This window comes from Eleginops maclovinus, chromosome 12, assembly GCF_036324505.1.
Source record: "Eleginops maclovinus isolate JMC-PN-2008 ecotype Puerto Natales chromosome 12, JC_Emac_rtc_rv5, whole genome shotgun sequence".
Lineage (NCBI taxonomy): Eukaryota > Metazoa > Chordata > Actinopteri > Perciformes > Eleginopidae > Eleginops > Eleginops maclovinus.
This window is the reverse complement of record NC_086360.1, coordinates 26,735,223-26,752,261: the sequence shown is the minus strand read 5'-3', so window position 1 is coordinate 26,752,261 and position 17,039 is coordinate 26,735,223. Positions and strand designations below refer to the sequence as shown.

General features: G+C 45.7%; 1 protein-coding gene across 13 annotated transcripts in view; it reads left to right on the top strand.

Annotated features, from left to right (window-relative positions):
* fbrsl1 (fibrosin-like 1) overlaps positions 1-17,039 on the top strand; it is a 310,343-nt gene that overhangs the window by 269,998 nt on the left and 23,306 nt on the right. For all 13 annotated transcript variants that reach the window (XM_063897087.1, XM_063897085.1, XM_063897084.1 and 10 more), the window contains one exon: positions 3,763-3,811. In XM_063897087.1, the coding sequence (XP_063753157.1) occupies positions 3,763-3,811 (49 nt within the window). The remainder of the gene's footprint in view (positions 1-3,762; positions 3,812-17,039) is intronic.

Genomic DNA, 17,039 nt, shown 5'->3' with positions numbered 1-17,039 from the left:
CCTCTGCCCCCTCTTTGCTGTGACAGCAAATGCATTTCGCCTCGCAGTAAATGTCTCACTTCTGCCTCCCTGCTCTCCCTCTGCGGCTCTGGTTATTATCTGGAGATTTATGCAGCCAATAAGTCATTGGTGTTCGGGGAAGTTGGGGACTTTTTAAAACAAACAGCAGTGTAATTTGTAATTTGGCATTCCCTAAATCTAGGAATTATGGTCGTGCATGTGGCTCTTTGGGGAGTACGCACGCTAATGGGGGGTTTACTGGCCCGGCTCCCTCCCTGGCCTCCCTCTTTCTCTTTCTCCCCCCTCATTCCTTTTACGCCTGCCGAGGAAACGGAAGGATTTCACAGCTGCTGAGAGCCGGGCCCCGGCTGGGCCCTATGACCTCCTTCTTGCTTCCCCCCCCTCCCTCAGTCTCACTCCCTTTTCTCTGCCTCTCTCCAGCAGTCTCTTTCCTCAGGGAGCTCTTGTGTGGCTCAGAGGAAGCTGAATCATAAAGCATGGCTAATGAATAGAATAGGGAAGGAAAGCTGAGGCCTGCTGACGGCCCTCCAGAGAGGAGGCCGGGCCCCTGAAGCCCCAGGCTCAGATAGCAGACGGACCCCTTAAAGGTCAGGCTTCCTGCGGCCCGCTCCAAGGGCTTTTGGCTCCCAGGCAATGTGGCTTGAATTTCCCCCATTATTTAGTTTTAAATGGTTAAATTTCCTTGTTTCTTTTGGAGACCCTGGCCTCTGCTCCTCTCTTTTTTCCCCCTTGTCTGCCTCTCTTTCTCTTCATATATACTTTCCCTCTGTCTCATCTTTCCTCCTCTGTTTTTAATGGCAGCCAGGGTTGCCTCAACAAAGAGAGTGTGAAGAATTTGTTATACATGACCTCTGCGCACCGCAACCACAGACGGCTCAGACTGCCAGCAGCACAGCCCCGTGAAAAAATGTCAACTTGACCAGCGCAACCCGGAAAGTTCCAGAAAAACAACAGCAAGCCAAGTCAGGGCTCTGCTTTGACATGCCTTTTTAAGAAGTGCTTTTGTAAGCCGGCCTTGTAATTGTGGATTATAGGACTGAGTCATGCAGACTTGGCAGGTGCAAAACACAGCATTAAAACCTAAATATCGGTTGCTGATGTTTCTTGGAATATGTTTGGAATATAAAACAGCTCACTGCACACTGCAAATAGCCAGAATAAGGAGAACTAGGTTGTATTGGCACAGCGTTTTCTGTTCTCTTTCTCAGGAACATTATGTCTGCCTCGCGCTCCGGATAACCGCTCTGGTCATAACAATTGTTTGAACTGTTGTAGTGAGTTATAGCGTGACCTACCCCGTCTTTTTCTTGCCTTCGTGACCCCGTGCCACTCTTAAGCAAGCCCCCTGAGCCAGCTCCCGTGTCCATTTGACAAGCTTCATTTCATTCTGAGCCCATATTTTTTTCTTCCAGGGCCTACGGGGCCATGATTCAAGGCTGAGGTTGTGCTGCTGCAGGGCCGGGGGGGGGGGGCTCGGTACTGGAGCGTTTAATGCCGTCCAAAGCTAACAAAGAGCCTGTGTTGCAGCCTGACGCCCTGGTTCTGGGAGACTGAAAGAGGGCAATGCACAACACTCTGTCTTTCCTCTGAAGTCACTCGCCTCTTCTGCAACAGGAAACATCTCCATTCAGTCAAGTGTTCACCCTCCATTTAATGTTCCACTTATCAAGACACAGCTAAAGCGGTGTTATTGACCTCCTCTGACATTAGCATCGGGCTATTTAACTACATTAAACACTTTGGCTGAGCCGCCTTTCAATGAATACTGTCATTTATGTAATGTTAATGCTCTGAGAGATCTCCAGAAGCTTTATCCACTGAGGTGTTAATGTTACATATCACCAATATTTAGTTAAAGGGGCCCTATTATTTGCATTTTCAGGTTCTTATTTGTATTTTGTGCCTCTCCTGGGACATGTCTCCATGCTTTAATGTTCAAAAAGCTCTTTATTTTTCACCTCTTGAAACCCGAGCCCAGTCTGCTCTGATTGGTTAGCTGGGCCGGCTCTGTTGTGACACAATGTGTTGGAGGGCGCGAGTGTTCTATGGTGATGTCACTATGGTCCAGAAGTAAACAAAGGAGTCCAATGGAGGCGTTGCAGGCAGTGTGTGGCGGGAACACATGGATTTTAGCCTTTGCAGACCATTTACATGCACTACAAACCTATATAACACTCTACAGGAAAGGGAACACTCCCCGAAAGCTTCTTTAATCAATCAATAGAAGTGCAAGTGCTACATAGTGATGTCTTTATTTCGTAAACAAAGGGAGGTATTTCAGGCAGGGGGAAAAGACAATCCATCTGGAAGGGATGTTAGCCTTTGCAGACCATTTGCATGCACTAAAACCCTATATAACACACTACAATCACAAAAGCGGGAAACCAAGAAAGCGTAATACGGGCCCTTTAAGTGTCTTAAAATCTGGCTTATGTTTTTAGTAAACAAACATGTCTGCGTCTGCCTTGCTCTCCTCAGTTATGTCTCCTACCTTTTTGTTTTTGTTCGGCCGCTGTGGGAATAAAGCGAATTGTTGAAGGAATCCGGCAGAGGAAAAAAAAGCACAGTGGTAGTGGAGCAGGAATTGGGAGGTCTTGGAAAGAAGAGGACGTCCTCAAAACACTTTAGAAGAACTAACACGCATTGCCAAGGACAGCCATCTGTGTTTACAGAATGATTTGCTTTTCTCTTTTTGTCTCTGTCGCTCTCGCACTCACTCTGATTCACTGTTCATTCTTTACATATGCTCCCTTTGTGCCGCGTAAAACACAAGCATGGCGGTTAAGGACACTCGGGGCCCTTTGGGTGGAACATATGCTCGGCTCTTGGAGCTTTTTTACAAGGATGAGAGGATCTAAAGCAAGGAATCTTGGCATTAAACAGCAGCCCTATATGGGCTGATATTACTGGATTTTCATTATTAATATTACCTTCCAAGCACACAGATTTTTTGCAAGGTTTAGGGTGGATTTACTGCTTTTCGCTCAGTGTTTAAACACAGCCCGTCTGTCTGGGAACACGTGTAAAAATGTATGCAGTGTTTTGATTTAAATGGTGCTTGCCAGACTCATATTCTCATGAAGCAGAGAGGAAAAATACCTCACAGTGTTTAGTCTACGAGTCTCCACTATCACCTCACAGCGAGATGTCTTTCTCCCATCCGACTGAAGTCCATCAGATCCTCCGCTCACACATCTGTAACAGCCGCTCCGACCAAATGATTGCTCATGTTGTTGACAGGTTATCTGTTTACTCCCACTATGAGCTGATATTGTCTTTCGATATTGAATCTGTGAAATAAGGATATTGCTTTCGGAGTAGAACCACACTCTATTCATGAGATGTGTTATTCCATTCAGAAGATATTGCAGAACAAAATGTGATTTCTGAGCGTGCATGCAGGAGTCCTTTTGTGCTCGGATGCTGCAGAGCCACCTCGTTGACTTCCTCGTCTTTGACAGTGTTTCTTTGGAGGGTTTTTTTCAGGTGGCACAACAGTGCCACCTAATGTTACCTCGGCAGGAGAAAGCCAGACAGGGACCGTCGGGTGCAGAGGGGACTCTTCTTATTGGCTGGATGGAGTGTTTTGATTGAATGTGTGATGTGGCAGCTGGCCTTTTCCTCTATGGCCACATTTGGTTCCCGAATCATCCTTCTAATGGCAGACAGAAATGATTTTGATGAGTGATAGTAACGAGTATTTTTTAAATCCACTAAAAGTCTGCCTTCTTGTTTTTCCAGGTGTCTGATGTAGGATCGGAGAAGCTCTTTTCCCCCACCACACCCAAAGGTAAGCTCCATTTCCCCCCTTCAGTCTTTACCTCATTCAACTGGGTTTCCCCCCCCCCCCCCCCGTCTAATCCTGCAGCTCCCATTCAGATTTAAATGTCAGCAGACTACGTATGCATGCATTTTTTTGCCAGAGCGCAGAGAGAAATTTCTTGGATGACCCCCGCCAAAGGCTTAGCCCTCCTACATATTGGTTCATTAGAGGGGATTTAGAGCCTCCCTGCCACATGCTCCCACAAAATGGGAACTTCCCTCAGGCAATACAAGCTCTCCGACAGCAGGCCTGGACCATAATGGATGCCAGAGGAAAAAAATAGCTTTGTCAGCCCCCCCCAGACAACACACCAGTATGCACATATGTGGATTATAAGGCCTTTGTAGGTTCATGCATGATCTCCAGTGTCTGTCGACGATGCAGGGCAGAGCGTGTCTGCACCTGTAGACTGAGTAGATGTAATGATGCTCGCCCGGTCACAGCAGGAGGAAAGGTGTCAAGTTGTGGACGCAGGGAGGGAGGAGAGGCGTGATCGGCTACTAGTGACAGATAGCAGCATGCAGACCCCGTCCCCCCAGGGCAGGAAGCAGCGAGCAGGGCCATTAACACAAGCAGAGGGAGAAGGAGGTGCAAAAGGCAGAACAGTGTAAACCATGAACATGTTAGGAGGGTTATGGGTGGGGGGGACATCTGCAGGACAGACTGGACAAATATATTCTTGCCTCAACTGGACTAGACAACTCGGATGTCACGTTTTTTCTCTTGACTATTTTATTTGGGTGATATTTGTTGAAAATGTTGAATATTTTTTCATGCTAACTCTTGAAGGTATCAATCATTCACAGACGAACCATATAAAGATTATACTGTACATAGAATGGTATGACAGGGGTAAATACTGTCTTCTTGTGTTTGTTTACTCATTAGACAAACACTTTTAAAGCTAGACTCCGTCTCAACAACATGTGAAAGTGTTGCTTGGTTGCTTTGAAGTAGAAAAGCATGGAGTGTGACGCAGATGAGCTGTGACCGACGTCGGCCTCGCAGAACCGGCGTTCACAATGACTTTGCATGGTTTAGAAAACAACCAGGGCGCGTCCGACTCCATCTATCCGACTGGACGACTGCTTGTTGTCAGCTGTCAGCAGGTTGTTTCCCCCTGCATGCCCGTACAGAACGAGGCTGCATGTAAACACAGTACGGCTAGTCCGGGCACACACCCTCTCTCCCTGTCTGCTGGCCGACTCTGTGGATCATGCTAATGTGCGCTGAGTCCTGAGGATTAGGGCCCTAGAATTACATCCTCACAATCCAATCAGACTTTCTCCTGATTTTCTCACAGATCCTGTTTGTGGAAGAATGGCACCAGATTAGTATCAGGGGTTATAAAGGGAGGGAGAAATCCGCGGTGTGATGAAGTGATTTGGTAAAGATGCCACCAGCCCGCTCCCTCGTCTCCCATTCCCATGTTGTTGTTTGGAGCTGTAATGGATTCTAGGACAGTGTTTGTTTTTGGCTGGGTTTTTTCCTGCGTGTGTGTGTGTGTGTGTGTGTGTGTAATACAAAGTAGCCCACGGGCTGTTTTCCTCTGGTTTAGAATGCGGCGTATGTGTCCCATTACCGTTCTCGCTCGCGGTCCTGTGGGACCAATGAAAGGCTTTCCTCTGATCAGCAGGCCTGTCGAGCTGCTAGACTCTCCGACAGATGCACACACACACGCACACACATTATGGCACACATAAATATATAATGCGGCGATGATGTTAAGCTTGCACATTTCTCTAGGTAATGAGTTCCTTGTTTTTCAGCAGCGTTCTCCTTTTCCTGAACTTTATTTTCAGGAGCGGTTACGGGTACAAGCGGTTGACGTTGAGTCCAAATTGCACACAGGCCCGCAGTCTGTCATGCTAATGAAACGGTTCAGGGTTAATAGAGGAGAGGAAAGACCAACATAGTAATCAGTGAAGGCAGAGCGCTGTAATTAGGCACACAGAACACGGTTTTGGGCAAAACCCAGACACCCTTGCCTTCTTTCTCTCCTAGTTACTTTTCTCGACATCACAGGCAAACAGTGCAGATAATCCACGTTAATATTGTCTGTAAGAGCACTGCAGTACTCTCTGGATGTTACGCTAGCTCCAGTTCTGCTAAATGTCTGTGTGAGTTGGTGGTTTGGAGGTAGGAAGGTACAGCAGAGGGCAAGCGTTATCTAACAGCTATCGTTTTTTGTTTATTTCCTGTCTTAAAACCTCCTGCAAATTATTGATTTCCTGGAGGATGGCATGTTTAAGTAAGAGGCTGAAGGCTTCTCTTATTGAATTGCGGGGTCAGAGTTTACTGTTGTCGCTTGCTTGAAGGCGAATGAGGAGCTAAATGTAGCTGCTGAGCATGCACAGGGCACCTCCACAGAGCACTTCTCAGAACAGTTCACTATGCTGCGCCTATGGAACTGGAGGGGAGTTATCACCGACCTGTCAGCGGCTGGAAATATCTTAGAAGGGCACTCTGGAATCTGCAGTGAGCATGTTGAATGTTGTACAGTATCTGTGGGTTTAAGAGTAGGACGCATATTGTTCTCCCTGAGCCTGGCTTTTCCTAGCTAAGGTGCTACCTGCCGTGGCGTGACGGTAAACCCGTGAAGTGTGCGGTCCACCAGACAAACCCGGGGCATCTTGGGATAGCAGGAGGAAAAAGATTGGTCGAAAACCCATTTCTGAAGTGGATTTGTGCCCTTGTAATCCTGATTAATTTTGACCCGTTGTGCTCATTTTAAACAGAGCATTACAGTAAGCGTGAACACAGCGAGCTCCGGGGCGAAACCAGGAGCTTAGCGGCTTTGGGAGGCTTAGCTGCAGATGGCATTTTAAGCCGGACTTAATAAATTGTTTCCATTAAACTTACCGGCCCACACATACTGGATTAGACCAGTGGAACAAAGGAAGGAGAGAGCGTGCAGACGAAGAAGCAGTAGCACACACACACACACACACACACACACAGCGGCCATCATGCACATCTGACTCTGTTAACATCTCTCTGAGGCCACAGGAAAGGTGAAGACAGGGGAGATGGAAGTTTTTTGGACAAAAAATCCTCTCACTTTAGATCTCGTCAGGGATGTTGGAGCAATTTGCTTAATTGACGCGGAAGTAAACAAACAAAAAAATGCATAAACCATTTAGCTCGGCAGTGGATTTAGGGCTTATCCTCTAACTGTTTATATATAAACACATTACCAGAGCTGTAGCTTAAGGATTTAGGATCGGCCCGTACCCTTGTTTTCTTTCCTCCTTTCGCTCCTATATCAATCTTCCATTGTGGGAAATCAATTCCTTATGGTGAAACCCCGCCTCTCACCTTTTTTATCCTCACCCCGCCGTACCTCCTTCCCCCATCGGCTCATGGCTCGCTCCCTAAGCTCTCATTATGTGCTACACAGTCCAGGGTCCCCGTGTCGAATCACTAATCAACCCCCCTGTCTGCAGACCTGCTCTCTCAATAGGTGCTGAGTGGCCTTTGTTCCGCCACTGCTGTTTGCTGCATGTCAATAAAAGAGCTCTGGCCTCCTCCTCTTCCTCCTCCTCCTCCTCCTCTCCTGTTACCTGGGCCAGCCTTAGCTGCAGTGCAAAGCATACAGGAAAATGAAACGCTGTCCCACCTGCTGGACTCTGAATGCCAGAGAAGGACGGTGATTTGGAGAGGGAGCGGCAAGGTCAGGGGCGGGGGAGGCGTCTCAGCCACGCTGAAGTAGATGAGAGAGCATGTTTGTATTCGGCCGGGCAGCTCTCCTCTGGCCAGGTCTGTGTAATGTATCACCGACCTCGGCAGCCGGCCCGACTGTTCGCAGCCTCTCACCCATTAAATAATGAATGGAGGTTGACCCTCTGACCGACTAATCAGCTTTGCACCGCCGACTGAATCAGGATTGAGTGGAGGAAGATGGAGTGTGTGGCTGGCTGGCTGGCTGGATGGCTGGCTGGATGGCTGGCTGGATGGCTGGCTGGATGGATGGCTGGCTGGATGACTGCAGGGTAGACGTGTTGTTGGAAAAAACAGGAGAGCCGCGCGAAGGCTTCCCACAGCCAGATTAGAAGGCGCCGGAATTGAAAGCAGCCATCACCGCTGAGGAATCCAAGCCTGCTGAGGCTCACCTTCATACCAACTCTGATTTCTCTGACAGGCAGCTCGCAGGACATGCTTTCTGTATCAGGAAGACAGATGTTTCTGTGTTGACGTAGCACTCAGGGTGGTGTTTTAGGACATGGGCATGGTGAGAGTCACTACTGTATGTGCAAAAGAGAGATAAGGGTTTTGGATGCATAAAAAAAACCTCTCGACCTTCACCTCGTGGAGCTTCAACAGCAGCTCATGTGTTCGTTTCAGTATTAAAGGAGCCCTATCATTCTCTTTTTTTCAGGTTAATATTTGTATTATGAGGCGACTGGGACATGTCTTCATGCTTTAATGTTTAAAAAGCAATTTATTTTTCTCATACTGCCTGTTTTCACCCTCCGTCTGAAACCAGTCTGCTCAGCTGGCGGGCTCTGTTGCGATTGGTCAGCCGTTTAGCCTGTCCAAACAATATGTTGGAGCACTAGCCAATAGAAGTGTTGTCACTATTTTCCAATGGAGGCCTCTTTAAAAAGGTGTTAGCTTCTAGCAGGTAACACAGGGGTTAGCTAGGAGAGAAATACTTGGGATAAAACCAAAGAATAATGTCTTGTTTCTTTTTTAATCTCTGAGTTATTACTGTTCACAGACCCAGGACAGTTTATGAGCTGGGTGATTTGTTTTTGGGAGAAAAAAAGGCTGATATTAATGCTGCCTTTATTGATAGTGCTAATGCTGTTTGTGCAGCCGCCCCTGTCAGAGAGATGAAAATAAATAGGGGGAGCTCGGCGAAGATAAGACACGTGTTTAATTATTAATTGAGCCATTACTGACAGAGATTGCCTTTTTTGATTTAAAGCAGTAAGACCTGCTTCAGGGAAAGAAAAAGCAATTACAGGATTCCCAGCCTGCACCGCTGCTGCCCATCGTTTTCAGCATAGAGGAGTGAGAGGAGACAAAACACTCCCACACACACACGTCCATTTTACACTGCGGTGTTTCATAAATGATTTTAATTCTTCTTCAATATTTATAGCGTTTTAAATTACGATTACACCGTCATGTAGTATTTATGTACAGTGGCAGTCAGTCAGAGCCACATTACCCACAATCCCCCTCCATGGCCTAGCACCTGGAAAAACGACTTGTTTGGTGGTGCATGATTCAGGAAGTATTGTCACACTGCACCTGCCTGTTTTTGAAGCCTGATTTTCTATGCATGGCAATTAGCTGGCTTGTAAAATCCTTGCTCATGTGTCATACTATCCCTATGTGCACTCTGTGGCCCCTGTGGAGCACTAGGATGTCCATTAGAAGAGTGCAGAGAGCCCAGCGTGCATGAAATATTAACTTAGCCCCTGTTGGAGTATCGGGTCACTGCCTGTTGAGCTTTAATCGTGAGTGTTTTTATCCCTCTTGTCCCCGTCAGGATGCTCGACACCTGTCACTCAGGCCTATCAGCGCCTGTCATCTGCCAGCCCATGGGTGGTGATCACCCATAGTGACAGAATAAGGGAGTCACATTGAAAGCTGTGTGATTAGGCCCCGTTGTGAGTTGCTGCTGTGTTCATCGACTGAATATGGATCCAGCTTTAGAGGTGCAGAGGGAGCAATTACACAATCACTAAAGGCCATGAGGGGGGTTTGAGGATAAGTTGTCAGGGGCACGAACGGCCATTTTTGGCTGCTGCACTTTAACCATAAATCTTCAGCGTATTGGATGAAGGAAAAGTGAATATACTGAATCACTTTAGGAGTAAACTGTGCCGCCTCAAAGTCATCTCCCATACACAGCAGAGGCCTGGCTCCCCTGAGGCTCCTCACTGCCGGTTAAATGATAAAAAATGCCATCTCACTGCCATCCCGGCCTCTCCATGCACATGATTCCCCCTCGCCTCCGCCAACACACCAGCAGCAGGGTTGCACGCAATGCCAAAAAAAAAAGGCTTTGACCCAGAGGTGACACTCACACCTCAGCTGCAAGCACAAAGCAGGGAGACAGATGTGGAAATCAGGTTAGAGGATCACTGTCATCCAGATAAAATGATGAGTCTTATGCTAAGCTAAGCATGATAATTCAATAAATGAGTATTATAGGCAAACAAATCCAATTGACAGCAAAGTAGAGCACTATTTGTCTCAGCTGTGTCTGTGTTCTGGTTCCTACTTAAGTATAAACCAAGGTCTTAAAGAGGCCTTTTAATATTTTCCTGGGGTTTATTGTGTTTTTGTGCACACTGCCTGAAACACCTCCATTGGACTCCTTTGTTTACTTCCTGAACATGGTGACAGCACTTGCGCTTTTATTGGCTCGCGCTCCAACACATTGTTCGGGATGTGGTTTCAGACGGAGGGGGAAAAGAGGTGCAGGCAGTATGAGAAAAATAAAGAGATTTCTGAACATTAAGGCATGGAGACATGTCACAGTAGAGGAACAAAATACAAATATGAACCTGGAAATTAGCATAATAGGGCCCCTTTTAAAGGCGAGTCGGAAATTCAGAGGCTCCCTGGCGAGGGGAACAGCTTTTTGTCAGATAAGCTCCAGCTCCTGCAGTTAGCTGACCAACTTATAAAACCCAGGGTGACTCTCTTCTCAACAGGGAAGCTGGCTAAAAAGGTTCCTTTTTTTGTTTGTTTTTTTTATAAGAGGATAAAGGGGAGAATTTAGACGGGACAACTCTAGAGAGCAGTGCCTCTCATCACATCTTCTGTCTAATCTTAATCCTCCTCCTCCTCCTCCTGCAGCTGCAGCGTGGAAGGCATTTTCATTGTTTACTTGTGAGAATACATGACCAGCGTCTTATCACTGCTGTCAGGCCTGAAATGTAAAGCGTGTCGCCTGTGATCATTTGCAGGTTTTCTTGTTTTTAAATCCTTTATTCCAAGCTCCAGTCAGTCTGCCAGCGAGAGTGGGTTTCTTCCCCCCCTGCCCGCCTGCCCCGCATTTGTTTGAAGTTCCCAGTTCCCCCTCTATGTGCATTTTAAGCTCATCTGTGTTGAGCAGTTCTGAGCCAATGTTGTTTGCAGATGAGGCTGTAACGCTCATTGACGAAGCCAGATGGTAGGCGATTGTGGCCAAACACGACACTTGGATAATGTACAATCGTTGGCAGGCGGACAGTCGTCAGCCTAGATGGATATTACAAACATGCTTGTAATGGATTGGACATTTTAGGAAGCTTGTAAAAGATGGAAAAACCCCAGCGCCAGGATGTTAAAAAATGCTTTATATTCCATGGAGTGTGGGGAGAAAGGAGATGAACTCGGGGGGAAACAAGATCCCCAATCGAAGTGGAATATCAGTCTACCATATGAAGTGTTTTCCAAGTATGGGTGGTCCATTCCTTCGTACTTTTCCAGCCCCAGCATATCAGCGTCCATGTTTCTGTCAGTGGCTCATCATAGCCACTCAATGTAGAAGCATTACTCTTTTTTAAATTTGTTTCTGTTCCTATTTTATTTTAATTTTTTAAAAATGTTGTATTCTTATTCATTTTGTTATTATTTTATACTTTTAAAAATGTTTTATTCTTATTCTTTACTTTATTTTTTATTCTTATTCTTTACTTTATTAAATACGTTTTTAGTTAATATTCTATGCTTTTTAATCTTTCTTTTTTTTATTTGCATTATTATTATTATGTTTCATTTTTTATTATTATTCTATACTTTTTTTATTATTATTATTAATATTTTGTATTTATTTTTGTATTATTATTCTATACTTTTTTTTAATTCAATGTAGAAGCATTACTCTGAGCTTGGACTGGTACAGCAGTAACCTGACCCACACGGCTGAGAAAGTTCTGTATTCCGGTTAGGACGAGTGCCATCAATCGTCCCGGTGTTTGTTAACACACAGGCATTAATTCGCTGAGACACAGTGGCCTGCATTTTGGCTATTTCATGGGTGGGGGGGGGGAAGGAAAAATGCATAGTGAGTGTGGTCTCTTCCAATAGTCAAGCGGTCATCTGTTTGGCTGTTGTTTTTGGCTACTGGTGAATTCCCTGCGCTGGGCCCTGGTGGCGAGGGCCTCTAATGGCCTCTGACTGGCTGTAAAAACCCCCCTTTCAGCAGAGCGTGGGCTCCAACCTCCCTGGCTGTCGGGTTAGTGCTGCTGTGTTGAGAGGTGAGCAGCAGGGCTGGGATTTCGCCGCTGTTTGCTTTGGGAAGGAGCCTGAGAAACAGCTCCAATGCAACATGACCCACGGAGTATAGTATAGTGGTGCTGGAATGGGTCTTAAATCCAGAAATGAGTTAGCATTTTACAGTTTTTTGAATGTGTTTTCAAGGCCTGTGCCGAATATTAGCCACCTTTAACATAGCGGTGGTGACGTGAAGCCATGTGATCATGCTAATGCTCCTTCATAGCCTAACGTGAGCTTTAATGTAATGTGCTTACTCTTGTTATATTTTTATTCTATGCTAATTTGGATCTGCTCCTATTTTATTGTTATTTATATATATTTTTAATTCTTATTCTATACTTTTTTTATTTTATCTTTTTTTTCTTATTATTTTTACATTTATTATTTCTATTTTATTATTTTTGTATCATATTTTATTCCAGTTTTATTTTATTCTATATTTTTTTATTATTCCTATTTCATTCATGTTTTATTCTTATTTTTTTATTCTTATTTTATCTTTATTCTACTCAGTCCTTTATTTATTGACTTACAATTTGTATCAATCACAGTCATGTGTGTGTATAGTTATTACCTGGGAAATTTAAGCACTTTATGTTACCTTATGTGAGTGGAAAGGGCTTAAAAATATATAGTTTGTTTTGATTGTATTGATTTCACAACCACAGATGCCCCGAGTCTGCTACACAGAGAAATATTTAAAAACTCTACCTTTGTCGGCACATGGATGTGATAGTATAACATCACATTTCCACTACCGAAACCAGTCTTTTTCAGTCCACAAACCTAAAAAGAGCACATCTGTTGGAGCCTAACTCTTAGAAATGACATTAAATCCGGGCTCCCTGTGTTTATGGAAAAGATCTATATATGTTTATCGCTTCCTCTAATAATACAGGTATTGACTCATCAGCTGGTAAGTGCGGGGGCAAGCGCTGAAGTGCCCTGGGCTCCTTATCAGATGCGCCTCTGTGTGTTAGTGTGCTGCTCTGGCATAGCACTCACCTAATCCGGGTAGCAGGTGGCACCGGAGCCCAGATAGAGTGGACATGTATTTCAGGGAGGATGAGCCATCTGGGTCTTGATACTTTATGGTGCTTAAAACACACTCTCAAGTGTGACACTCCCAGCACTTACCTTTTAGCTGCACACAATAATCTAAGCGCTGGCTGCTGGAGGCTTTCAGGAGAATTTACAGGGTTTGATGCGGTGTGGAGCCGCCGCTTCGACACGGATTCATGAAACAGTCAGACACACTCGGCGGTTTGATTTTGATTCCTCTAACTCTTTCAGTGTTGTTTTTGTCATCTGCGGTCTGAAATATGTCGAGCAGAAAAGAAGAGTGTGTTTGTTTTCTTTTCTTCCTTTTTTGCTTTTGTGCCAGGCTGCCTTGCTCGACACTTTTCCGGGGCCATGTGTTGTCTTGTTTTTCCTCGTATAGTCTGTTTCATCTCGCTAGCAATTTGGCTCGTTTCTGCTTCCAATTTCGCTCCTGTTTCACCGTGCACCCCTCCTCCCCCTCCTTCTCTCGCAGACGTACTCGCATTCACACATTTCCCCACACTGACACGCCGCCTTCACACTCCAAACAAATCAATTCTGCACTCGTCGCAATTGGAAGGCCACAGTGAAGTGCGGCAGGCCTACAGACGTGCAGGCTTTTATTAATGCTCCTGGTCCACTACGGGGCCAGTTACATACTCTCTTCCTCTGCCGGTGTGTTGCTACCTGCCTGTGTGTGTGGCTGGATCTTACAGGAGATGGTGGGTATGAGGTTAGCAGCAGCCCCACAGGTCAGGATCCAGGCCTTGTCTCCATTAGTTTACCTGACACTCCTCCCTGCCCTCTGCCTCTCCTCTGCCTTATTATCCAACCTATTTCCCCCTCCAGTCCATCACTCTTCTCTCTGTCGTGCTCTCACTCTCATCAAGAATGATAAATGGTGTGCAAGGAAGGACTGCAAATGTTTGCGAACCTGATACACCCTCCAATTGTCACTCTTCTCCCGCGATGATGGTTTGGGGGGAGAGATTTTGAAGAGGCCTTTGTGTGTGTTTTTCTAACTAAGCTCTGTGTGAGAGCTATTTCAAACATCTCCACCTCGGTCCTCTAAGTGTGTCATCAGCCTTGACATGTTAAGAAGAAAAAAAAAGGAGAGATTTTCTTCTGTTGCAGAGAAACAGCTTGTAGCTCATAAGAAACCCGGCTCTTTTTGGCGTGTAGCCATTATCAGGGGGGGAAATGGCTGCTCTAGTCTAGTCTTCAACAGCTGCTGGGTCTCCATCTGTAAGCCTAATTACCCAGCAGCACCCAGCAGCAGCGCAGCAGCAGGAACCTCCTATAGAAGCGGCATCGATTACATCAGTGTGTCTTTACCGGACAGTGTGCATCCCTGGGGGCCGCAGATATGTGAAACTTAAGCCCGAGCACTTTAATGCACGCTGGGGTGCTATCTTTGGACAAATGGTCCTCTAACATCTTACCCTATTGCATTCCCACTCCCTGGGGGGAGGATTTCACACACACTCGAGAGCTTTTAGAAATACTAAAATAGTGAATGGATTTTTAGTGGTCAAAAAATGTGTTCAATAAGCATGCATGTGTTAAGTGATTTTTGGTTTGACATAAAGAGCTGAAAGAAAATATATTAACAAATATAAAAAGGTGACGCTCAAATCATCATCATTTTAGTTTAGAGATGTCCCCCCCCCTTAGCCTGTCACGTACAATGTGTTGGAGCGCTAGCCAATAGCAGCGCCGTGTTACGTAGTGATGTCACTGTGTTATGGAAGTAAACAAAGGAGTCCAATGGAGGTGTTTTCGGGCAGGTGTGTGAGAGAGAAACTCCCTCTGGAGGGGATTTTAGCCTTTGCAGACCATTTACATGCACAAAAAACACACTAGAGGGTTGGAAAAGCCCAAAAAGCATAATAGGGCCTCTTCAATTGGGATTGTGAGCATAGCATCAAACTTTGATCAATTCTGGTATCTACATAGTTTTGGAATTGAGATAAAAATCGATATATTTTACCTATTTTCTTTCATTTCTGCATTGGTTTTCAAGATAAGATGTACTTTGCTCTGCTAAACCCAATCATTTGAACGGTTCAACAGTACCAAATGCCTGTTGCAATGAAATACCAGTAATTTTATGAATGACTGAGGATGAGTCCTGATCAGCAGCTCTGTAATAACAGGACATAAAGAAGAAGTGTGGTTGATTGATGATCTGGTTCCCTGCCAGTTTGTAGCCGTTGCCATTCCCGCCTGTCAGTGGCTTTTATTTGTGAGTGTGAACGTGGCGGCTGTATTTGCATGCAGCAGGTGAGTCTTAGTCCAAACCATAGCTCGTATTGCTCATAATAACAAACCCTTGTATCGGCAAAACACTTGAGGAAACACGATATGTCGGTAGAGATGTTTGTTCTTCCCCTTTCACTGCACTAAAATGCTGCATAAGTCAAAACAGTGAGTGAGGTAAGGCGAGCGGTTAGGAGCTGTCAACCTCCGATTGTTGCTGTGCTTTCTGAGTGGGGAGTGAAAATGGAGCTGGAGGAGGAGGAAAGAAAAACATGCAGGCTCTTTCAGCCCACTGTCATGCCACTTAAGATTTGTTGAGGGATTTTCACCCATCCATTCCCCTTCCATTGAGGGGTAATCAGCACAGCACTGAAAGATAATATTCTATCCACTTAGAGGCATGTGGGCTGCATGCATGTTCATACATGAGGCTGGAGAGCATTGCCTTTGTTTACATTGCTGAGAACTGCTTGGACTTCCTGGGCAAAAGCTCCCTGCCTTTGTGTTTCATTCCACCTCCTTTTTCCTTCCCCATTCTTCCATGGATTGCGAGCCAGTTGGTGGGCTAATAGGGGGATGCTTTCCTGTGGGGGCACCAAAGTGATACTGCTCGGGCGTTATGCGAGCTTAAGTAAAGCTGACACGCCGCTCGAGAGCCGCAGCCCACTCTGAGCTCCTCTGCAGCCCATGGAGAGAGAGTCTGAAAAGGTCTTAAAGGTATGCGAGACACAGGGAGGCTGCCAGCGTCCTCCCACCGCTGTGCTGTGATGTGGGAAGTTAAGTCCTTTATTAGAAGTGGCAGCCGTTGTCTCCAGTCACCTCGATAATTGCGGCACCGCGTCGACCGCTGTAATCAATTGAGACAGCTGCCGTCGCCACATTCGAGTCCATCAGGCAGGCGTGTCATGCTAATTAATGAAATGATAAGGCTAGTGCTTGCAGTGTTGCACAAAATAACTCCTGAAGGCTCGACACAATTCATCCTTATAGTTCAGATCGCCCCTCTCCGCCGGGCACAGCGGCCTCAGGGTATGAACAGTCACCGGGGTCGGGTGGGGTGGGTGGGTCAGTGACAGTGAAAGGGGTCAAATTCTTGTCCGGCAGGGAGGGCCGTGTCAGAGGGGCCATTAGACTTGAGCTTTTTCTGTTGAAAGCTTCAAGACGTCCGCTCTTTTATTTAGGCGAGCCCAGTGGCACTGACCTCAGCCGACCTCAGCTGACCCCGGCAGCGCTCATGAGAAGTTGAAACTGATCACATGAGCTCTGATGTGTTTTTGTGTGAGAGGTTATTCAGGCCGCTGTTCACTGACTCAACTCCGACTTTCAGACTATGACACTGCTGTAAAGTAATGCTGATATTCTAATTCTCTCGTATTAGAGAGAGGTGCCCCGACCTTATTAATCGTTATATTAACGTATTTTATTCAAGTTAAACTTTGAGACTATAGCTTACGAAGAGTGCTGGTCATACTACGTAAATAATTAAAGACAATTATTAAAACTACACAACCCATATATGTAACCGAAAAGTCGAAATTTGGAAAACAATCTGAAGTTTGAAGAAATGTCTGATTTCACATGTGCACCTGGAAGATTCTGAACATCCTCTTGGATCCAACCTTTTTTTAACCATATAAACAACATCTAATGCACGTGTGTCCATCCTAGGAGA